The sequence below is a fragment of the Semicossyphus pulcher genome, unplaced genomic scaffold (assembly GCF_022749685.1).
Source record: "Semicossyphus pulcher isolate SPU_LCO1_2020_fin unplaced genomic scaffold, fSemPul1.0.p SCAF_18, whole genome shotgun sequence".
Taxonomy (NCBI): domain Eukaryota; kingdom Metazoa; phylum Chordata; class Actinopteri; order Labriformes; family Labridae; genus Semicossyphus; species Semicossyphus pulcher.
In genome coordinates this window covers 21,727,370-21,752,517 of record NW_027211691.1, presented here as the reverse complement: position 1 = coordinate 21,752,517, position 25,148 = coordinate 21,727,370, and the positions used below count along the sequence as shown (strand labels likewise).

Sequence of the window (25,148 nt, the reverse complement as noted above, 5' to 3'; positions counted from 1 at the left end):
TTTTAGCTCAGTTTTGGTCTCCAACTACTCCTGGAGCAAGTATCAGGTGCTTTAGCAGCTAAATGCTCCACCGTGTTCACCAGGTAGTCATTTTGCTGGTGTTAAGAATTGGGAGAGGTTTGGTTTCACATGCGCCAGGGATGCTAACTGCGGGAAATCAGGATAACTCACATCCCTCAACCCTATAGCTTTTTATCAGTAAGTATAAAAAAAAACAAACACTTTTTTTGCTTTTTTTTTTTTAGGCCTAGTCTCATAATTGTGGCCCTTATTTTTCTAGGTAAAATCATGTTAGCTCATGCTGAAAGATAGCATTTAGCTCAAAGCAGCTAAGCTTAAGTTCATCCTCAAAGAGCTGCTAGCATACCTGTAGTATTTACATCTCTCTAGCAACTTAGTCAGTGGTTTTGGATAAACCACTTGGACAAGACAACCCTAGAATAACTTACCAGTTAGCACTGACGTTGAGTTAGCTAGCTCACATTAGCTTGTAGTTTAAGGCAGCTATGCCTCAGTACACCTCACAGAGCTGCTAGCATATAGCTGTTGTCTCTTAGTCTTTTACATCATTACTGATTAGTGGCAGTGTGGTATTTGTCAAGCTAAATATGTTAAATTAGAAAAAGAGCAGCTAGCATACCTGTAGTGTTTCATGATTTAACTTTATTTATCTATGAGTAGCTTATTAAATTTCTCCTGCAACTTAGTCAGTGGTTTTAGATAAACCATAAGGACAAGACAACCCTGTCATAACATACCAATTAGCACTGACATTTAGTTAGCTAGCTCACATTAGCTTGTTGTTTAGCTATGCCTCAATGTAGCCGCACAGAGCTGCTAGCATGTAGCTGTAGTCTCTTAGCCTTTTGCATCATTACTTTACAGTTCAGCGGGAGTGTGTATTTGTCATGCTAAACATAGAATACTATGACTACCAACAGTAAGTGTGTTCTTTCAAATTAAAAGTTTCTTCATGCAAAATAAATCCAGTATTTAAAACTCTGTACCTCCTGATCTTTTTCTCTTTACAGAATCACTAGTTACCTTTGTGTCGACCGGCTGCCGGCAGCAGAAGCAGGATGACGAGAAAGAAAGATGTCCATCTCCCCCTTCCATCTAAGCAAAGGCCATACATCCTCCTGAAAACATAAATTCAGCAGAAATAATACATCCTCCTCTGCTTTGGTTAGTTCCTAAATCTTCCCCTGAAAATCAATAAAGGATTATCTTAACTTTTTGCATCATTTTTTGTCAACCAAATTTATTTGCCTACCAGCTTCCTCTTCCGCTATGCAATGTTCTTCCTCTGAGTTTTTAGAGTGGATATGATCACACTGTTGTTGATTCGTGAGATTGGACGGAAGTTGTCCTTTGCACCTGGTAAACTAAAAAGATCTAATGTTATCTAACGCTTTGTCTGCACTCGCAGTTTGACTGCAGGGCAGGGGTGGAAACAGCAGATAGTCTTACGCCTCAACTCGTTCACACCTTCATCAATTACAGGTTATTGTTGCATGAATTTTAATATGAATGATACAATTCAGTTAATGCTTGCATAAATGAGATAATACTGTATCTTTATGGGAAGTCCTTTAATTCAATCATTTTTGACTAGTTAAAACTGATAATTTAAAACACCTGTAAAACACAAGTAAATCTTCTACTGCTAACTGGGATAAAAAGTGTCATCCATTCAGGCAAAGCGGGACATTATTACTTTAATCACACATTTCCTTTCAAGTGCGATAAAAAACTTAAAGATGCTATTCATAATCTTTAAAGCCTTTAATGGCTTGGCTCAATGACACATTTCTGATCAGCTCAATGTCTGCAATGAAGTTAGAACTCATTTCAGCCGAGAAGAAAAAAAAACATTAAATGGCATATTAAAAATACAGCTTATAATTTTCAATTTCATTTTGAATTAAGACAAAATAATGACATACTCAGTCAAATTTTCAGTACAAGAAGTCAAAATTATGCTTTAAATCAGCGCTACTACGAATGGCAGGTGATATGTCCTCATACCTGCACGTTTTTGAGGACCATGTGGTTGATGTTTTTGAACATTTGCAGGTTGTTTAGTTTCAAGACTACGTGTTTAGGTTAAGATATCTTGTCCATCAGTTAGCTGGGTAAATTGTGAAGACGATTCAGACACCTCTGCCCTGACTCCTACCCTTAATAGACTTTATTTCTCTTTATACTACATCCCCTGACCTCCACCTTTAACCTCGTCATACGTTCAACGGCTTCTACAAAAACATTTATAGTTATAGTGTAGTTTATTAGTTCAAAAAACAATATTGTAATGGCCTCTGAGACAGTCTAGAATGCTGTATTAGACAAGTAAGCTAAGTCAATCCACCAATCCTGTATGATCAATTATTAGCCGCCCCCAAAAATTAACCTGTTTCTTCTTCTCCTAAACTGTTGCCTACACAACAATCATGTACATATAGTAACTTCTGTTTCAGTGCAGCAAAGAAGAACTGATTTCAAGTTCATAATCACATAACGATAGGAAACAACAACACTGTGTTGCTAGCTAAGAGTGTAGCCTCAATCAAAGCAAGTTGCTAGCAATCAGTGTATTCAAATCCCAAATTCTTTGGGTGTATTTACAAAGTTAAGATAATTAAAACCAATAATAAAACAAAAAAGAGTCTCTCTGATGCCGGTGGAAACTGGTTGTCAGGAGGTGCCACAAGCTAAGGTGCGGCTAACATTAGCTTAGCTTGTTTCTAGATACTCGGCTTGTTTAGGGGTTAAGATTCCTTCGGTGTACCGAGAGAGGACCTCCAATAATTTCTTTTTTGGGCCAAAATGGTCTTCCATACCCCTCAGGTCAGCAGGCACGAGCTTTTCTTACTCTACCTGTAAATTTGGTAATCTTGTCTTGTGTCTCTCTTGTTGCTGTTGCTTTCCGTCCATTTGGTTGCAGCAGTTGGCTCGGTGTTGTGTTTTAAGATGCTTTCACTATTTGTTCACACATACTGTTCCTTAAGTGTCTTTGATGTCTGGCCCTCAGCCCTGTTTATTATTGAATAGAAATTAACAAATGTGCTCACATGTTACTGTGTCTTCATTGTCTTCAATACTGGGAGTGTTTGTAATTACACAGCGTCTCATTAGAAGAAAATGTTGATCTACTGGGTTTGCCTGCTGAGGTATGCAGCAGGGAGATCATTGGGTCCTATTACGTACACGTGTACAATCTAGTAATAATTACTTTTTATACATTCATTTTTCTGTTATAGATATAATCTCGAAGATTTTCATTTAAATAAATGTCTGTTAAGTCACTTACGCTGAATGAGGTTACACAATGGTGATCGAGCCTATGGCCCACTGATGAAAGCCTTTTGCAGTATTACAGACTGGGTGTGTGTGACGACTTTAGTGGAAAAAAGTCACAAGCGGCGCCCAGTTAGTGACGCGTTTTCCATCAACCCAGCAGTGATTGGTCTGCCAGAGAGGGTAGGCGGAGCTAAGCGGCTGCTTTTCCGGTCTCTGCAAGTGTTGCGAGTAAATAGTAATCTACTATGGCTGAACAAACAATGAAAAGATGGATGACTACAGATACAACTTCAACAATAAGTGAAAATACAAAGAAAAAGAAACAAACTCGAGGAAAACAGTCCATCAGCGAGGAAAATCAAGAGTTACAACCGCAACAAAGGGAGCTAACCGTAGATGTTATCTGGGATGTATGCGCCTGCAGTTGCCTTTCTTCGCCATTAGGTGCCGCCAAATAGAAGAAACTGAGAACTTCAAGATTCTATCTTTAAAGTTAGATCTGTTTCTATATTCATCTCATCACTACATCACTACACTTATCTGAAACGTATCTTTGATACAAGCTGGATCTATTTGTTATTTAATCTTAAGTATCAAAAGTTATTCTAGTGACTGTTTTTGTCCTTGTTCAGCGACTACTTCCGCACACTCAAAATAATACAAGTCTATTCTCTGGGTTAATTCAGGATAAAACAACTTTACATAAAACATTTTTATTTTAACAGTGCTGTTTAAGAAAAGGTCCGATCATATGTGAAACATTATATGTCTGTGGATGTGATGATCACATGTCAGAAAAGGAAACAGTGCCTGTTAACGCCTCAAGGCTACACAGAAGCCTTCTGTTATTGTCATTCCTCACGTCAAGTTCCCACAGTCTGACTTTCTATCTTTGAACTCAGAGCAGCGTCAGAACACTTCAGGTGCTGTATTTTCTCTTCTCCTCTTCTATTGTCAGTACAGTGAATATCAAACGTCTCTGTAAAGTTTTATATAACAAATCCTACCGACTAAATATTCAAACTATGATCAGGTTATTCTCTTACGTTGGGTTTAGTCTTTAAGTGCTCACCTGATGCTTTCAAAAAGCACCTGCAGAGTCTGTGTAGGTTGCTCTCATGTGATCCCTACGGAGGACGACTCACACAGTGCCCCTCCATCATTCCTGGGTTGTCGTTCATCCGTCAAACATAAATCCAGAAACTGTCGAGAACACAACTCTTCTCTTCTTTCTTCTTCTCTGCCCTTAGCTGCTCTCACTCGCTTCTGTAGAATCCACCTGTGTCTTACACAAGAGCATCGTCTGCGGCGTCAGGTGCCCGAGTGTGTGTGCGTGCGTGAGTTCGAGAGTGTGTTCAGGTGTGTTCAGGAAATCAGAAATTCTGAAATGCGAGGAGAGAAGAGATCAAATAATGACACACCCCCGCTGAGAGGTAACGTGCGAGGAGGAGGGAAGATAAGCATGAATAGAGACAATAGGCTATCTATCTATCTATCTATCTATCATAGATGGATAGATAAATAGATCTATCTATCTATCCATCTTACAGTTGTGTGTTTTATCTCCCTCAGTTTGACCGGAGGGCAGCAGCTGGTCTTACAGGATGCAGACCCAGACAGTTCCTGGACAGAGTATTATCTGGCGTGTGTACTAGTGTGTGTAAAAGTGTGTGTATTAGTGTGTGCGTGTGTGAGTGTGTGCTCCGAAAAGTATGCAAGATGCAGCAAATTGCAAAAAACACGCAGAAATTACACGGTATGCTCAAGTTTGAAATGTTGGAGTCAGGTTGACTAACCGGTTAAACATCTTCTCTTTCTTTCTGTCTCTCTCTCTCTCTCTCTCTCTCACACACACACACACACACACACACACACACAATGCCGTCAATATGAGGAATGGCATCTGACGTCAGACGTAAAATGAATCCAAACAATACGCTAGCAGCCTCAGGGCGACACGGCTTTTCAAATCTCAGTGCGTCTTTACTTGTCTGTACTGTCTGCGTGCAAGTGTGTGTGCCTGTGTGTGAGTGTGTGTGTGTGTGTGTGATCTAGATAATTAACTATGTGACATTGACCACAAGGGGGCAATAAAGACTATAGAATTTTCTTTTTCCACTGGAGATCAAGTGTCAGCTTTTGTTCGTGTTTTTAGTGCGGGAAAACAAAACAGTATCAGATCAGTGGAGCGAGGCAGGACTGCAGCACGTTACTGCTCTTCTTCAGTGACGCAGCACTTTTGGGGGAGTTAATTGTCAGTGTGTGTGTGTGTGTGTGTGTGTGTAAAGTTGGAGCTTAAGTGAATTAAGAAGATCCCCCTGGCATGCTTCTCTCTTTTTTTTTTTTACAGACAGCCAGAAACAACAAATTACTCAAACTGATATCTCATCAAGCCTTGGCAAAAACTCCAACAAGGAGTTCACACCATCTGGGCTGTCTTTCCGGAGTACATCAGAGTGTTTTAAATATCTTTGTTCGATGTTAAGACAATATGCCCCTCAATCTGCGTGAGGAATTAGCAGTCAGACTGTCACGAGCAGAAAGGTCACAGCGTCGGTACATTTACTTTCAGAGTGTCCTTCCAAAATCCCTGCAAGTGAGATTCCCATTCCTGCTCTTGTAATGTGCTGTAATTCATTCTGTGGTAAAAGGCTGTGATAGAGTAAAGTACCGGTTGAATTTATGAGCTGTTTCCACCTCAGGAACTTTCCAAGGAGCCGAGAACCTTTTGGGGAAACTAAGGCAGAAATCAAAGACCTAGAAATCGTTGTTTGGCTTCACAAAGTGAGCTAAACCAGCGCCCCATGGGGTTGCACTTTCTGACTGTGCACAAACATAGGATTTATGCATTTTTACATACTTTTTTTGGTTTAAACCTAACTGAAAACAGGGCATCTTGTTGGGGTAAGTCAATCAATATCTATACCGCTTATTTTGTTCAGGGACGCGGGGGGCTGGAGCCTATCCCAGCTGTCATTGGGTGAGAGGCGGGGTACACTCTGGACTGATCGCCAGTCAATCACAGGGCACACTTATACCCCTCAGACCCGGGCAGACCCGCTAATGAATGTCTCTGTTCCCATTGCCAGTGTAGTAGTGTAGTATCCTCCTGTCGGTCTCTTTACTGCTGCGTCACCGTCTGACATCACAAGTGCGCCGGAGACGGGGTTAGTAAACAGTGAAGATGTTATGGTGGTTAGGTCTTTATTGTATCTATTACTCATTCAGTCTGTTTATCAAACTCAGCGGGAACAAATATGGAACGATGTCCGAGCGCTGCTCGGACGGAGACGGGTGGAATTTGTAGCTGAGATGACAAGGAGTCGCAGAAGTTACCGACGGAGCATAGCATCGCGCCGGAAAGGGGGCGGAGATTAGCGTGTTGACACAGGTTTCATGTTCCCATCAATGCAGATCGAAGCCGAGGCGATAATTACCCGGGTCTGAATGCCGATTGTAACCTTTCCCACTTAAGCAAAAAAGCGGGTGTTAGCAGGTGTTAGCAGGTTTCTTGACCAGTGGGAAAAGGGCTTTAGAGGCAGACAACCTTTCACGCTAACATTCACACCTACGGGCATAAGGCCCACTTCGTCCAAACCAGGATACAAACCTGGAACCTTCTTGATGTGAGGCGACAGCGCTAACCACAGCACCATCGTGCGGCCCTCAAGTTAACCAAAGATTTTTTGTCTCAAATGTTTAGCATCTGTTAATATTTTCAGTTTTATGAAAGCTTGTGGAGAAAAGTAAACTACAGAAGATCAGGAACTATGATGTTAGATTTAACTTGGACACAATAATGTAAAAATCTGCTTTTAACAGTATTTTGCTGATTTATTTTCAGACATCTTCGCTGCTCGGCCTCAGGGACCACTTTGGTCGAGATTGAAATATCTCAACAACTCTTGAATTGATCATTATTACATTTTTTGTAGACATGCAGGGTCCAAAGAGGATGTATCGTACTGACTTTGGTGTTCCTGTGACTTGGCTAGAGCGCCATAATGTGGTTGATGTTTTTAGTGAAATGTCTCAAAAGCTAACAGAAGGATTAGCATGAAATTTGGTGTCTGCGTCAAGTTGACTGGACATAATTTGGGAACTACACGGTGCCAGACCCTACAGCCTGTTCGATGGCCAGGTCTGGCCCATGTATTTGAAACATAACAGCATCAGTATGGCTCTCTGTGTGTGTGGATTATATTTAGAAAGAACTGCAATTTTGCAAATAAAATGTTTTACAAAAGATGACACAGCCCACGGTTGGAGGTACCTCCATCTTGGAGGTCGAGCATGTGCTTTAAAGAAAACCATTTGGCGGTGCTCGTGGGTGGGAAGCAGGTGAGGGATCAGGCCTTTGTCCTACTGATGGTTCTGGAGCGTGCTCAAAGCCTGAACAATACCTTCATTCAGGCGCAAGTGTCAGAGAGGAGCATGGATTTACAATAAGAATCACTCCCACACACAGAGAGAGACCTTTAACCACAGAGAAGAATTCAGAAATAAAAGAGAAGAAAGCAACAAGCTTTTCTCTTCAGGAGCTTCAAAGAGAACAAGGCTTTCATTCAAACTGATAAATGGATCAACAAGAAAGAAGAACAACCAGGTTAGCTTCTAATAACCTTTCCTGGTTTAAAAACAAGCTAATGTGAAAGGAGTGATCAACAGATGTGAATCTGTAACCAGATTTTTTGAAAATCAAATCATTTAAAAAATATATATTATGTGCCATTTTTCCATGTAGACACGGATACACAGGTACCGGAATTTTGGAAAATCACCACCTTCAAAGGCGTTTCAAAAATCTTCATTTGAAGCAGCAGTAGTTAGTTTGTTAAAAAATGTGTCCAGTCTGAAACAAACAACCAATCAGGGTTAGCTTTCCACGTTACTAGCCAATCACAGCGACTTTGTACAAACTAGCATCATCCGGATTCCACGTTTCCATTTCCTGTTCTTCATTTGCCGACGACGGCATATACCGCTAAAGAAAAAGAAAAGAAGACCTTGGAGGAGAGAAAAGCTACAAAGAGAGCCCTAAATACAAAGAGAGGTCAGACGAGTGGGAGCGTAAGGGGGTGAAGAGCAAAGCGATGCAGAGCTAACAGCTACAGTAGCATTAAGCTTCAACACCTAGAGGTAAAAAGGTGCTCAAGACCAAGAATCATACCTAGAATGATAACTTATTTTGCCAGCAATAAAGTGTACTTTTTAGAATGAACAGCATCTCTCCTCTCTCTCTCTCCTTGCTTCAGTGCTGCAGAGAGACACACCGCACAGCGGCTGCGTCGCACACCAGTTGCAAAATGCGCGTGCATGTTTGGTGTAGCGGAGTGACACAGAGAGGCGGAATGTTTTTTATGTTGGAATGTTCGTGTTGCTTACTGCCACTGAAAGTGTGGGAAAATGTTGTCTATTCATTAAAAGAAAACATCAAAGCCAAACGGACTAAATAGCAGCAGAATAGACGACGTCTGTTCCAATTAGTTGTGTTGTGTGGATTATCAGGAATAACTACAAAGCCATGTTTCTTTCAAAATAAAAGAAAATCACAAACTCTTCCTCTAAATGAGGTAATGAAGAAAATATAACAGCTCAGCAGACAAAAAACATTAACAACTGCGTAGATAGTAAACTTTGTGTGGGTTATAAGAAAATAAATCAATGAAAAAGAATCACACTGACCCCTGACCCCAAAATTAAAGCATATAAAGTAGTCATTTTAGATTCTCTTGTGGCATTTTAGAAGCTCTTAGTTTTAACCTTTAAGACAAAGCTCTCTGCAAAGGTCGGAGTCGTTATTTTTATGCTGACCCGAGATATTTTAAACATACTAGGAATCCATTCATCACATTTATCTGCTGCAGGAGCCTTTTCGGCGTGTGATGTTTAAGTTAAAGACTCACTTCAGAGCAGTTTTTCTGTATTTGACTTTATTTGTCCAGCATTAAAGTAGAAATACTCGAGTCATACAGATGATTGCCTCATGTCTTCGTAGCTGTATTTGTGCAACTGGATATGTGGAACAGAAAGCAGTAGCCAAACATTGTGATCAGATCTAAAGCAAGTTTTAAAGTCGTGAAAAATGTGGCACTTCCTCTGTGGTGACGTCACATCCAGGCCTGACCTCGGCTGACCCTCTGCTTCTGATTGGCTGCTTCGAGAAAGAGCTCATTGGTATGCCACACAGCACTAGCAACAAGCAGGTAACTATGGATACACTGCATTGGAAACACATCTTTCCTTTCTCTTCTGCTTCACTTGCCGAGCATCTTTCTGTACTTTCTGAAATGTGTTTCCTCTTGCCTTTCTACCTCTAGTTTTCTTCCTATCATTCCTTCAGTGACATTTTCCTTTTCACATAGATCAGCATTCTTTTCTGCAGCGTCATGGCGGCTGCTCTGACTACAATTCCCAGCAGGCAGTCACCATAGAAAACAAATAAAATCCCTATCATCATCTCCTGCTCACACAGTGGTGATCTGGTCGACTACTCGGGTGCTGTCATTCATTTCAACGCACTCCACTTCCTGTCTCTGCCCCTCCCCTTCAGGCCCGTGACCCCGGCTCTTGGAAGGCGGGAGAAAGGTGAGGAGGGTGGGCAGGAAGGCGAGCGTGTGCAGGGCCGAGCAGCCCGCCGTGAGGGTGAGGCAGCGGAAAAGAGTGCTTGTGAGGTTAGAGCGTACGGAGCCGACAGGCACCAGGGCGGCGCCGTAGCAGATGAGTGTCTGTAGAGAGGGAACCCCGTGTCTCTCCAGCGCCACTCTAACCCAGCGAGTCCGGCTGTCACCCCGACCAGAGGCGAAACCACAGAGGAGGGGGCCACTGCAGTCCGCCGAGTGCCCCAACGCAGAGATCAGACACAACACGGACATGCAGTCCAGCTCCACCCCCCATAACGTCATGAAGCCCAGAACCCCGAACTGCACCGACAGCAGGGTGAGGCCGAGCCACACGGACACCAGCGGCTCAACGACCGCCAGCGAGGACAGACCCAGCAGGAAGAGCACCGCCAGCAGTGAGTGTCTGAGGGGGGAGCTGACCGCCGCAGCGTAGCGGTCCAGATACACAAAGGAGGGGTTGAAGATTAGGAATCGAACCCGCGAGGTCAGTGACAGGCGTCGCAGCGTGTCCAGCAGCACTGACATCTCCTCGCGCTTGTTCTCCGTCGTCTTGGCCACGAGGAAGAGTCGCGACGCCGCCACATCGGGCTCCTCACCCTGACCGCGCTCCGCGAATATGATGTCGTCGGCGAAGTGGGCGAACTGTGGCTCGCGGAGGAAGGAGTGGCGGAGCGTGTGGGTGAAGTTCTCCCGCGGCTGGCTGGTGGACTGGTTGCGGTCCGACAGGTAGTTCAGGTACGCTTCCAGCCAGCTGATTCGCTGGAAGCCTTTGGCATATTCCAGCAGGTCCCGCTGCACAGAGGCGTTCCAGTAGGGGGCGCTTTCATAGATGTAAAATCCAATGACAGGGGAGTACGAGCTGAAGTAACGCTGCTGGGCACGGGTGTACAATACTGTTGCTGTATCCATGGCAACCAGAGCACTGGGGTCGGAACCCTGGGTCACCTGTCGACAACAGAAACATATTGTTACAAATGTGTAAATGCTTGTTACATGTATGTATGACATATCTAATCTTTTACAATACCTTTAGCCAACCCAACAAACCGAGAAAAACAAACAAATATCTAAAAAGAATATTGTAAAAATATCTTTAAACCAATAAACTCGACAGCAATCAGAGGTCCCCTAAAATGTAAACAGAAATTGAGTTTTTCGGAACCAAAAATATGAAGCTATGGAATCTTAAAAAATGTAAGTTCAGGATCATTAAAATGTAAATAGTTACAATAATTCAACACTGATGTACAGGAACCCTTATTTTGAACCGTCTGTGCTCCACATAATCATCTGTTAATCGCTGAGTCAGCGTCAAAGTGCTACAACTCGTGCAGCTTTGTGCCAAGTTAAAGTGTTGTAGTCATTTTCTTTGTAACAAAAACAGGCTTTTATTCTGAAGGACTCATCCTAACTGATGCATGTTTCATTCAGAAAGTGCTTTGGCTGATTAATCATTACTCTGTCCCTAAAGTTATTGTCACATTAGCCGTCTGTCCATTGAAATTGCCTCAGACAAGGTGAAGCCACGGCTCCAATGTGTGTAAATAAAAAATTGATCAGAGAGACGACAAATTGTAGAAATCGTTGAAATGAGGTGATGCTGTGGTTTGCAATCTGGTACTTTAGGATGATACTGCAATAACCAGCCTGGTGGCACGCTATGAATGACTCATCCATTTTCAAACACAATCTGTTGGCTGATTGTGCAAAATCGCAAGTCAGGGTAAAGAAAGGTGAACGATGAGCAGCGAGTCTGCCTATTAGCAGATGCTAATATGAAAGATGTTTGCATACACACATGCATGTTGTGTTTAAGTTTGGTCTCACCTGTAGGAAGCCCATCAGTCCAAAGGAGATGTACACCAGATAGAGCAGAACCACAAAGGGTTTCACATAGGTGTTGGTGATCCAGTCTCCATAGCAGCGCCTCACACACCCCAGCAAAAGGTGCGAGTCCGGAGGATGATGATGGTCCGTGTTCGCTGTTGAATGTGTGTGCGGGTGTTGGTGTGTGTGTGTGGAGTTTGCCACGTGGCTGTGTCCATGTGCAGCAGGGTTGTTCGCCGTGTGTGGGTGTGGTGGGTGTGGTGAGTGTGGTGGGTGCGGCGGGTGTGTGTGCGCATGTGTGTGTGTTAGGTTAGGGTTTGGCGTGTGTGCGTGCCCATGGTTGACCCCGTGTGGTGGGTTGGTGGTGTGATTCTCGTCCTGGTAGCGTGTGTACATTAAACACCTGTACCACGCCGGTTTAGAGTCCAGCCGGTCCGGTTTGGGGACTCTGCGGCAGAAGCAGCCGTGTCTGTACCCCGTCTCGAGGTACCCGGTGAACACCAGGCAGGAACTGTAGAAGGACAACATGTAAACGTAGCTGATGGCGACGGCCAGGGCGGCGGTGCGGCAGAAGAGGCGGACGGCCTCCATGTTGGTGAGCGGCGAGGCGGCGAGGCCGAGGGTCATCAGGTGGAGCATGGTGGAGCCGGAGAAACGAAGCATGACGTCCTCGAAGACGCTCGCCACGCGCTCCTTCACGTGCTGGTCCTCGCGCGTCCGCCGCCATGACGACAGCATCTCGAAGGAGCCGAAGAGCCCGTGACCTGATGAGACACAGAAATGGGGATGTATTAACCTTTAACCCAGAAAAAACAACTCAAAATTAACCTTTTCATTATTTTTTTAACAGTGCTATAAAGCATTTATTAACAGATTATAGACATGAACAAACACTAACATCACAAACATGTTTATAACTGCTTTTAATTGTGCAGGTTCATCATTACTCTTAGAAAGAGCAGTGTCATGAAGCTCAAGGCCCACTTCCTAGACCTGTCACAGAGCTTTCGGCTGCAAGTCATTGCATATTAAGCATCCGACACACCCAACAATATGATGACATGACAATATAACCTTACAAGAATGTGGAAAATATACAATTTGATAAAAAGAAAATAAAGGTAAAAGAGTAAACATCAAAAAGACAATAGGATCCCTTCATTCAGTCATAAATGTAACAGTATTTCTTACAAATGTTGCATTCATATCAGTCCTTGATTGAGCTTTAAATACAAATACTTTACCCTAAAGAAAAATAGTATTTATTATCTGGGAACATTTTAGCATCTTTTAGCTCGTTGTTTTGGTTTTACAGCCCACAGATTTTAGTTTTTGTCTCCAAACATCAAAACTAGCAAATTTCCAAACATGTTTCTTTTTCCTAAGATGTCTTGATTAGAAACTATCGTACTGTTATTATTATTGTTTGTATATATTATTTCGCACTTTATATACTACTTATAGGGAAATACTGATGTTTTTTTCAATAGCTGTAATTTTTGTCATTATTAATTCCATTAAATATTCCGGCCTTCATCGCACTCTTTGAGAAAGCATGAATTCAATCTTGTAAATTCTCAATAAATCTTTTTTTCACATAAAAATAATCGTTATCAAAAAATAACTGCCTGAAAAGCCTCTTCAGCCTGTTTTAGAATCACCTGGTCGTAGTACAAACATTTTTCAGGGCTTACATAGCCTAACAAAAACACTTTTATGTTACAATTAAATCTACTGCACAATTAAAGCAGTTAAATAATAAAAACATCGGCTACTACCATCGGCGCATGCTAGTTATTTGCCGATGGGCCGATGTCACGGCTGATTCCGATGTTCAGCCGATGCATCGGCGCATCCCAAACTATTTATCACTGTTTCCCCCAATAGGGAATCAATAAAGATTATCTTATCTCCTTACACCCCGACGGTTCCAATCAACCTGGTTTTCAGCTACAGCAAAAGCTAATTTTAAACAACAGGTCGGCTGTACAATCCCCGCCCAGCATCAAACAGCAGAGCGACGAGGTTAGCAACATGCTGGTGAACATGGCGGAGCAATTAGCAGCTTGAGAGCCACTTGTTTCCTTACGGAGTCGGTGGAAACAGAACTGGAAACAGAGCGAAAAGGAGAGTGGCTGTTTGACAGAAACAAGACCAGAAATTATTGATTGTGTCTGCTGGATGGCGTAACAACTTTCTCACATGATGATGTGTTTACAGCTTGTTCTGCTGTCCCTTCAGTTAATGTAGCTTTAGATTACAACCATTCTAAAATTCTTCAACCAAACTGAAAGTCACAACAAAATAAAATCCCTCTCTTCGCTCGGCTTCAATTTATTCAGTTTGGGGAATCACAACATTGCAAGACAAAGTGTAATAACTCAGCCTGCCTGCTCCTGAACAGTCCTCTCTGCATGATGCCACACCTCCATCCTGTTTGAACCAGAAATGTGTGACATGGCAGATGTCAGCCACCATGGAAATGCAGTTTTGGTGTGAATATAACAATCCTCGTTGAGGCAGCCAGACGTGCGAATTTCACTTATTTACCTTGTTCTCAATACAGATATTCATTCATAAAACAAATGTCACATATTTTGAGTACAAACCAACCGATGCATAACAAGATAGCATCCTTAATGACTTGCAGCTTCACACATCAATGAAATCATGTAAAAGATCAAGTTTAAATATTCTTTTATGCTGTATTATTTCCTGTTTGAGGCGTGTGTGATGTGCATGTCCAGTCTCATGTACATGCACATACATGTTAATAAATGGGCAGCAGATGGTTTTTAATGGTTTCCTCTTCAGTGGTTGCCATGGCACTTGTGAGTCACCAGTGACACAAGGACCCCCCCCTCTTCTCTCTCTCCAGTGACCTCACCATGGCGAAACACTTAACACCTCAGCAGAGGCACAACGTACCGACACTTCAGGCGTGGGTGCAACTGAGAAAGTCTGCAGATCTGTGATGTGTGTGTGCGCGCGGCTGTGTGTGTGTGTGTGTGTGTGTGTGTGTGACTGAGAGAGAGAGAGAATTAGACAGTGAATGACAGCAGAAGAGGTGTGGAGGTTAATGTTGCAGAGAGAAGAGAAGGGAGGCTGAGGACGGCAATTGCTCAAGGATTTTGGTATTTTACCAGAGCTTGAGACGGGCTAATGTGCACTTATGGACAATCACACACTCGGAGACACACATTCAGGCACCAAACAAGGAGAAAATACCCATTAGAAAAGGATATTTCCTTTTATCCAGAAGCTTTTCAGTCCCTGATGTGTCATGAATTGGATTTCAGATACTGAAAAGCTTCACTTTAAACTGTTTGGGCGGCTACATGCAAACACTACAGCTACATCACTATGTCTCAATGTCTCACATTCAGCGAGACAAGTTTTATAAAAATAACCTGCTTTTCTATTTGATAAGCTGAACAACTTTAATGTATATGGAGTTTGTTTAAAGGCTGGAGAGAAATAACGAGTTGAAGATTTATGTGATTTGATTTTGAGATTCTAAATTGTCAAAAATTGTTTAAAAAAAAAAGTGCAGTCACAACTTTGCAGTAAGATAAATGTCATTTAATGTCTTGACGACAGTCGCAAACCCAGAGATGTTCAACTTACAATATCATGAAATACAGAAGGGAAGAGATGATAGCATAAGCAAAACAAAGAGTATGCTAGTTTGGTTTTAAAAATGACTTCAGAGGTATAATAAGTAGGATTTTCGGAGAAAAATAAAATATAGACTTTTACAAATATAATATAAATCATCACTTATGGGCCTCTATACATGTGTGTTGGTGAGTGTGTGTGCAGACCCCTCCCTCTGCATCTATTCTGTTGTTTTGCTGTGCACGGGACGTTTTCAGGAGGGGCGCTGTTGTGGTTCCTTGAGCCAATCACAGCGTACAGGTGAGAGTGGGAGTGGTTCAAATGAGCAACTAGGCCCCATTCAGACCGGCGAACATGGCGAAAGAGCGATGCAGAGCTGGCCTTCTTTCTGTTGGACAGGTAGGTGCCTCAAACCGGGTAGGACAAGCTAACCAGCGGTTAGCATTCTAGTGCAAAGGTCACCATGATGCTGCCGGTGTTAGCCCGGCGTGGTGGGCGTGTTCTCGCACGAGAGAGTGAGAGTGAGCTTCTGGTGAATGTGTTGTTGACAAAATGCAAGGAAAAATCCTACTTATTATACCTTTGAAGTTATAATTGATTTTCAAACTATCACATGACTAATTGTTTCAGATCAACCAGACTACAAATCATGACAGTTTTCTGTAATCACTGTATCTTTTGCACAAACACACACTCATCATCATTACTGGTCTGAGTCAGGCTACTTCTTGCTACTTCCCCCTTCAACACATCAGTTTCCCTTCTGTGCCATCTCTGCGAGCTAACAGGCTCTGTGTGATCGTGTTTATGTCTGATTGTGGGAGAATAAAGATGAAAAATGTTGACTCAAATCCACATCTTTCTCCTCTTTCATGCTCTCTCTTCTCTAATGTGTAATCACATCCTTCTCTCCTCACACTACCTCCCACCTTCTTCTGTCTGCCCACTTGATTCTGAGAAGTCCTCCCGCCTGCCTTCTTTCCTTCCCTCCTAACTACAGTTTAACTTTGTTTCCTGCAAAGTCGATCTTTTTCTCGACCCCCGTTTGGAGCGATGTTCCATCGAGGCCCCTCTCATACTCTATTTCCCCCATCTCTTCTCTTCCCTCTGCAGTTATTTTAAGCCCAACAGCAGCTTTTCCTCCTCCACATCTACAGACTAATTATGGTATAGGCTGCATGTGAGCGTGAGTAGTTATGCACCACACACCCTAACGTGTTTAGTATGCATGCACTCAAAATAAACTGCAAATACGCCTTCACATGTATGGCATGCATTTTGATTCTACTCCTAATTTGTTACATTCTTATTTAATGAGTATAAACCTTGTTTTTTTATCACTATCAAAACAAATCCAATTGCTAGTTTAACTCATGAAAGATGTTTTGTCTGTATCCCACATGCAAGCTGCAAGCTGATCGTGGCTCCAACAGCAGAGAGTTTATTAACCTGCTGTCTTGAAGTAATCAGATTTCATACTTCAAATATAGTAGTATCAGTTCTGTATCAGTTCTTTTATAACCCCGCTGCAGTCTGTTGAAGACTTATGTTCTTATTAAATTATTTTATATCCTGTAATAAACTGAAAATGTCCCACATACAGATTTGTTGCCCCTTTAGGACTTTGGTCATGAGAGCGATGACGTGAAGTCTGCGATGTGTCTTTTAATTATGGCCTGAACAATGTCTGCTGCAGTCTTATGGATGAGGGATGCTGACCTCATAAAAGAAATGAAGTGATCAATGGAAATTAAATACAGTTTCTTCATTAATTTATTAAATTCAGTGTTTCTGCGATAATTTACATCCGCTGAGTCACACTTGGCCATCGTCTCCGTTTTTATTGCCAAATTGAACCCTGGCCTTCCTCACATGAAAATTTATCCTTTGAGCTAAACGCAGCGAGGCAGCCTGACATCACCCAGATCAATTCGCAATTGTTCATGAAACTGTAACCCTCAAATTCCACAGGATCCGTCTCCGGCGCGTTCCGTGAGCGTCGCGCCCTCCGGAGTTGATCGCGCCCATTCAAGTCAATGCTCGTGATTCCACAGCATGCCGATTCCGGTGCGTCCCAGAAGTGTCTCTCCGCTCTGCTGCACTTAAGATACGCGCCGAGTTTATTTCTGACGGAGGCTGCTTCAAGCACGTGTCAAGCTGAACAGAGCAGATCTATCCAAACAGGAAGTCAGACACGAATACAGCATAAAGCATCCAGTCAATTCAAAATAAAACACCTTGTACTTTTGTACACTTTTAATTAAGTAGTGTTCTCAGCCATGGTAGAAGCACAAAAATCAAGGAATGATCTCCGAATGAGCAGATAATCAACCTCGGAGGTGCAAACTGAACTTTGCTTGTGTGTTGCTCTGGTTAACATCGATGTTATCGCGCGATTTCACAATTCTCGCGCAAAAATGTAGTTCTCCCGCGATCTCGTGAATCCAGCTGCTTAGGCTGGCGCTCAGCTGAGCTCCGCTGGGCTGCGCTGCGGATCAGACACGCTTCCTTTGGGCAAGGGCTCGCACCATCTGATGGACCAGAACCGCAGCACAGACAGAACGTGCCAGACATGGATCCTGTGGGATCCAGGCTTAAGTCTATTTTCGATTTTAAAGAAGCATTTTCACTGGGTGCAGACCAAAAGGTTCCTGGACGATACTACCCTGCTTGGCTGGGTAGCCAGTTCCAGTAGGGAGAGGCGGGAGGTTACAGGCTTGCTAACCTTAGATAACTCTGATTTACCACCAGCCTGGTTTGGTGTAGTCGCATAACATCCACATTACTGGCAGCCATCTTGGTTGGTTACATTGGTGCATACTTTTTTTATGTCATCCCTTCAAGTCTCTATCGAGTTCGGTCAATAGTTCACATGACAAGTTGGCCAACAATGTTTTGAAAGTCATTTTCAGGTCTTTTCTGGACAATAGGTTTGGAGCTGCACTCATTGGTACACACACAGACTGAAGGATAATGGTGTGAAGAAAATAGTTCAAGTACAGCTGGTATTATTAAAAATTGTTGGATACAATTGGGAAAGGGGTTAGCAGACTTTCTTGACAACACAACAAGCGCTTAATTTAAAGCATAACTATTTACACAAATAGTCTAAATTTAAATATTCTAATTCCAGCTCTGAATTTGTTGTAGACTCCAGTTCATCTTAATTTGTGTAGAACTTTTGGATTTAGTTTCTACCCTCAGTCAGAAAGTGTACTGCTAGTTCCATCATCCTCCCACTTAGTAAGTCAAGTTCACTCTCCACCACCTGTCAGTCATTTTGACGATCTGTCTACTTTGAAATGGCATTCAGCCTGAGGCTGGCATCTGCAACACCCATCACAGGTTCTGAAAAAGCAGGCAGCGAAACACAGGCAGCCTGTGATGTAAGAGAAGTGGCAATGTTCATGTTCCAAACCTGGCTCCCTCCTGCACATGTTAGCATGACTTTCCTTTGATTTCTCTTTGCTTTAACTATTGTTGTTGTTTTTCTGCTGAGACTTCCCTGCGTTCAACAACCTCAAGTTTCCAAAAGTGTACATCCAAGGCAAGTTCCAAACAGAAGACATACTTATCAAGACTGAAAAGGTTAAAAATGCCATCATTTTGTGAAGATATTCATGGTCCTCAGATGATTAATCCTGTCCACTATCATGATGAAAAGATAGCAGAAGGAGAACCTTCCACATCAGGACTCCTAAACTAAAAGTTGTAATCTTTACCTTAGTCCCAAGGCTTAGGTAAATTACATCCTGAAAGAGGCCAATTCATGGAAGATGACTACATGGACACAAATCTAAGATTTATCTTGTGTTTTTGTATCTCACCATCAAAGTACAACTTTTAAACTTACCAAGCATGACGAAAGGGATGCCAAGGTACGAAGAGTTGTAGGTGGCCCCTGTCAGGTTGAGTATCCCAGCAGCAGTGAGGCCTGACAGAGTGATTGACAGCAGAGCCAGTAGTCCCAACCAGGGTTTAGACCTCACGCAGTCCCTCATAGAGCAGCAGAGGATGGCCAGCACACCGCACGCCCCCAAGCTGGCCAACAGGGGGCGCCGTGCCAGCACAGAGGAGAACTGGAAGTCTGTCCTCAGAGAAGAGGAAGTGGAAGGGTACAGCCCCAGCTTTGGGTGCAACGCTGCAAAGGTCTGTAACTCCGCACAGAAGGCATTTTCCCACTGCCCGGCAACACGGTCCATGAGGCTGCCGCGGGCTTGGAGGTAGTAGGTGAGCTGCAACGCTCTGGCTGAACGAACACCTTCCCCCCTGGCTCCTGAACCCGGACCACGCACCGCCCCGCTGGGACCCCAGCCCTGCACGCCGCCCAGCTGGTGCCCGATGTACGCCTGCCGTCCATCTGCTAGCTGCGTGATCGGGTAGCGCAAAATCGGGACGGTGCGGTTGGAGGCGCGAGCCGATTGGATCTCCTCCATGGCACGGATGATGTCATCGATGATGCAGATGTTCTTGTCATCAGGGAGACAGAGGTAGGAGAAGGAGTAGTTGTAGCTGTTCAAGCCTGTTGCTGGGACCGTCACCTGCATCTGGTAGATCTGCCGATGGAGCTGCGTGCAAAGCAAACACACACACACACAAAGTAGAAAGAAGTTAGCTTCCCTGTGGCCTTGTTTTACTTGAATAAACTGTAACACGGGCAAAAAAAAGTTCCGTCAAAGTTTGTTCAACCGGCAGGAGAACAAAACTCAAAGTGTGTGTGGCTCTGCTTCGTGTGCTTGGACGTAGCTTGCGTGAATAACAAGAACAGATATGTGGGTGAGTGTGTTTGAGTGCGTGTGTGTCTTTCCTCGACAGAGTAACAATAGTGGTCTCAGAGTCCTCCTCCGTTTCTATGTCGAGAGGACAACAGTGCCAGCAGCATCCACAGTGCTGGTTACTAAGCAACAGGCCTGATGCCAGTCTCTGCCACAGTGTACATGGGCAGAGCTGTCTCAGAATACTGCATTGACTCCAGAGAGGGAGGGAGTGTGTGAGCGTGTGTGTGTGTGTGTGTGTGTAAAGGAATGTCTCTTTCGAAATTGATTTGTTTTGAAAGATCCCTCCTTGTACCGTCCTGTTGTGAGATTTACCAAGACGCCCATAAAAATCAGGCCTGCCATTGGTGTAGCAATGCGACATTAAAAAATCACGACAACAAGATTGAGGACGCCGGAGCGGGAGCCATGTGTTTGTTGCAAATTGTGGGTTTAAAGATATTAACGGAGTTTGAAAAAAGACGAGTAAATTAGACCTACTGTCAATCCATTTGTCAATGTGACGGTCCGCTTTAGTGCTACCGTTACGAACTGTTTCACAGGTTTTTGGAGGTGGTGGTTGCAGCTGCTGCAGTGGGAGCTTTAAAAAGTCCCTCAAAATGTTGAGAAAAATGGTTGTTCTTGTAGTGTCGAGATTAAATGACCCTACTTCTCAGTTGATTTATTACCTCAGTAAATATTTTCCTAATGAGTTTATGGTCTCAATCACTAGTTTCAAGTCTAATTCAATACGGCATGGTGTTCAATTTGTAAATGATGGTCCCATTTAGAGTGAATTAGGCAGGGCATTAAGGCGGGTATGATTTAGATATTGGTTACCTGTGATTGACAAGGGGACCTGGGATAAGTCGCTACTTCTGCAACCTGTCAACCCGGTAGAGACTTAAAAAAGTATCGACCAGTTCTTCCAACTATGGTCACTTCTGGCTCCAATACACAAGCTGGGTATAGCAATACAACATTTAGCAACAGATAAAGTTACAGTAGATTTTGAACTCTCTGGTATTGAGGGGATTAAAGAAAAGTCAAGCTACTGTAACAAGTAGGGATGCACCGATACCACTTTTTTCAGACCACGTACAAGTACTTACATTTGGGTACTTGCCGAATACCAAGGTAAGCCTACCTGCTTAACTAACGGGAGGCTAATGTCAAGCTGTAAAGTGGTATGGTAGCATGAGTACGAGTGCTTAAGCTCCGATACCGGTATTGGTATCGGTGCATCCCTAGGAACAAGACAACATCTTTGAGTTTACTGCCACGCTAACGGCTCCATGAGGCACCGCTTTGAGCTAAATGCTAACATGTGTCATGTTGACAATGTGAGCACCCTGATGTAAAAAGTTAACCATGTTTAACTTGCATGCTGGCATGCTAACATTGCTCATCAATGTCAAACACAAAGCACTGCTGATACTTGTCAGAATCAGTGATGCCAGATCAGATTGACAGCTTGCAGCCCAATTCAATAAAAAGCAGCCACAATCATAACCTTGCCAGAAACCCTTGTAAAACCATAAAACAATTACATATGCAACAGAAAACAGATCATAAGCATATAAAGCTTCATATCGGCATCAAATAACCAAAGATAAAATGAAACCTGTGTTCAAAACCCTGCCAAATGTTGACGTTGATGTTGAGCCCAACGCTACTGTCCCCAGGGACAGGGAATCAAAAGACGCTCATTTTGCCAGAAACCCGCCCAGTCTGGCTGCACTGGTAGAATTGTCATAGGATCCCCAAAGTTATCAGCATGGATCATCTGGGAACCATGAATTTACGTAGCAATTTTTCAGCTAATCTAGTTATATGTTGACATTTTTCCTGGATGAGCTTTGACCTGCTGGTGGTGCGAGATGAAAAGGCAGTGGCTCACAGGATTCATCATCAGGGAACCATGAATGTGTGCGCAAAAGTTCCTGACAATCCATCATCAAATTGTTGAGATATTTTAAGTAGAGGGTCGACCGACTCTGGCTCGTACAAGACTGCATAATAAGTGACATCATTCAAACAAGCTGTATTTCCCGGATAGGAAAGACAATTCAGTTTAATCAAATTAGCTCTCCAAGAAAGAGCATCTAAAGTAAGGTTGTGTTCTGACTTCTTTAAAATCAATAAGCAAAAGCATGATTTGAATCACAATGCTGCACAGACACTAATTAATCATGTTAAGAACAATATCCATCATAGAAGAGGAACAGTAGCCGATGCCTTCACACACAGAAGCTTAAATAGCCCAGAATACAATGCAGTATTTGGGTATGACTCACAATTCTTGTTGCAAAGTGGATATCCTGTCTAGTAAAGGCTATTTCTGCCCTCTCACAACAAGATCAGACTCATTCTCACAGGGTTGTTCAGAGGCAGTTTGGGAAACGTAGGAGCTCACAGACTGATGCACAAGTAGACCAGGCAGGCTGGGACACAATATTACAAAGTCCTGAACCTCACAGATGAAATGTAACAGTGTAAGATTATGTAACAGTGTTTTTATCCTTTAACAGTGCTTATCTCTCGCAGTCAATGAAGCACAGCTCTAAACTCCTCTGTCTCTAACTGTTACAGTCCCCTGTGGACCAACACTGTGTTCTGGGTGTATGTTAAATAGGTCACAATTACTTTATCTGACAAACACACACACAGAAAAACATGCATGGACAAGGTACACACAGCCAGCCTCAATAGCAAAGCTTGGTGCTTCTTAGTCAGCAAGCTCTGATTACATCCATATAACTTCATGGAATAATTTGGGTAATGGCTCCAGGGGTTTTAAGCTAATTCTCATAAATCCATATCAACGCAATGACAAAGGCCTCCGAGCTCAGGCTAACTGCACTATGTAATTAAAATGTTCTGATTCATAACTACAAAGGTTTCGGGGTTATTTGAATTGGGACCGTGTTGTTCTGCGTAATGACTATCAATCTCTATGAATAAGGAGGAAAACAGCCGACGTACATGTGCTCCGGCCTGCCAGCACTGACATTTACCTCTGTGTGTGTTTCTGAAAGTGATAAATTGACCATATTCGCATGGCGGCCATTTTCCTTGGACATCAGAACCAGTGTTGGAAGCTAAAATGCACAATTATAACGTTGCACTGCTGTGTCACGGGTTTGCAAAACAGATAAACGCAGGGATTCTTACAAATCATTATCATTTTACTGTGTTTTGTTTGTTAAGCAATTGAAAAGAAAAATGGCTATAGAAAATCTGGAGGGACATGGAGGACATATTTGATAAACTGCTAGGAACCTACAGCTAAGTCACAAAAGCTAATGTTTGCATTCAACCAACTCCTGGCTAACTTTACTGTTAGCCATTACGTGGCTTATTTTACTGTTAGCTAACATTACCATGAGGTAGCCTACCATTACGTGGCTTATTTTACTGTTAGCTAACATTACCGTTAACAACTGAGCATTAAAATGAGCTAACTAGCATTACAGTTAGCTAGCAATTTCAAACTTTTAGAATGTATCTTGTCACACTCTAATTTGGTAATGTTAGCTAGGAAGTGGTTGAATGCCATGTTAGCCGTTGGTACATTATGAAGGAGCATTACAGGGCTTTGTGCCACAGATTGAGCTAATCAGGGTGCTTTACACTATTTTATATTCATCTTTTAGACACTTTAAGTCTTATTGGCGCCATTTTAAACAATTTTAAGGCCCATTTGTGTAGTGTCTACTCTTTGTTGTCTGTCAGGTTATGTAGTGTGTAGGCAGTAATGCAGTTACAAATATAAAGTTCCTAACAGATAAAGTTATATTTTAATTTGAATATTAAACTTATTTCCATCATCGTAAGCTTTTGTATTGGTTGACGGCAGTTTTTTTCAGTTAGCTCTTGTGTGTGAGTTTGTTTGTCAGGGACAAATCCCGTTTAGCCCACTTTGAGTCTTTAGAGTTGTGTTTTGAGTTACAGTGTGTGCCGTTGACGTTGGCATGCATACCTTCAGTATGGTGTCCAGATGAACCGGGTCCAACACGCTCCCCTTTCGGGTGGTCACGATCACGCGCCCGTAGCGACCTGGCGTCTGCAGGTCGGAGTAGAGCGCGTGCTTGGAGCGGTTCACAGGGAACAGGCTGTCCACCAGGTTGCCCTCTATCTTAGCCAGGCTGTGCTTGGGCGCGAGCAGGCTCTCCACGTCCTCCTCCACGCGGTACCGGCTGAAGCTTGCCCCCAGCAGGATGGAGAGGAGGACTGGCGCCGAGGCGAAGAACACCGGATGGCTCGCCACGAACCGGCCCAGCGCGTGGAAGGAGGTCCTCAGGCCCGCGTGCAACACCTGGCGCAGCATCCTAGCGCGCGGCCGCGGCTCGAGCCTCTCCCACCGACCGGAAAGCCCCGGAGCACTGCCGAGCATCAGGGGCTGCCGGACGCATCTGTGGGTAACGTGACTCTCGGTCTGGAGGAGGAGAGGGGACGCCGGGTGGGGGGAGAGTGTGTCCCCCAGAGCAGGAGGTCACCAGCCGGGGAGAATCCAACCCTCCTCCGGTCACAGGTGCGCCGCTTCCCCAGGGGTTCTCTCATCCGCTGGAATAGCGCAAAAGACAGAAAGCTGCTAAATGAACAAGCATTTCCCTGCTCTGCGGTTAGAAAGCATCTGATAGCCTACTTTACATTTAATAGCCACTGCCCTGCTGCGCTGAGTGCCTCCTGCAAACTGCATGGATCTGTGCGCAACAGAAAAATCGCAGAAACTAAGTGGATCATAATTAGACTTCTTCCTAAAACTGGCTCATTATTTGAGTCCATCTGTTTGTGCACTCGGACAGGTTGCAGAGACACTCCAGTTGCACTGAACTAAAGACAGGCTGTACATACCTAAACAGGGGAACCGACCCTGTGACGACGGAGATCATCTAAGACGCATTCAGACCGACCAAGATGCTGCCGGCTGCCGGTGCGTCCAGCTCCACCCTACATCCCCGAGTCTCCAAACAACCTGCTGGGTGGTCGAGGTGGGTGGGTCGGTGGGTAGGTGGGAGTCGCA

General features: G+C 43.6%; 1 protein-coding gene across 1 annotated transcript; it reads right to left on the bottom strand.

The window, feature by feature from the left end:
• Nucleotides 1-9,227: 9,227 nt before the first annotated feature.
• ptchd1 (patched domain containing 1) lies at nucleotides 9,228-24,452 on the bottom strand. Its single transcript, XM_069667595.1, has 6 exons — nucleotides 24,105-24,452; nucleotides 19,678-19,936; nucleotides 19,222-19,641; nucleotides 12,124-12,514; nucleotides 11,751-11,910; nucleotides 9,228-10,868 (listed from the first exon to the last, which is right to left on the bottom strand). The coding sequence occupies exons 1-6, from the start codon at nucleotides 24,450-24,452 to the stop codon at nucleotides 9,768-9,770; spliced, it is 2,679 nt and encodes an 892-aa protein (XP_069523696.1). The 3' UTR covers nucleotides 9,228-9,767.
• Nucleotides 24,453-25,148: the final 696 nt, after the last annotated feature.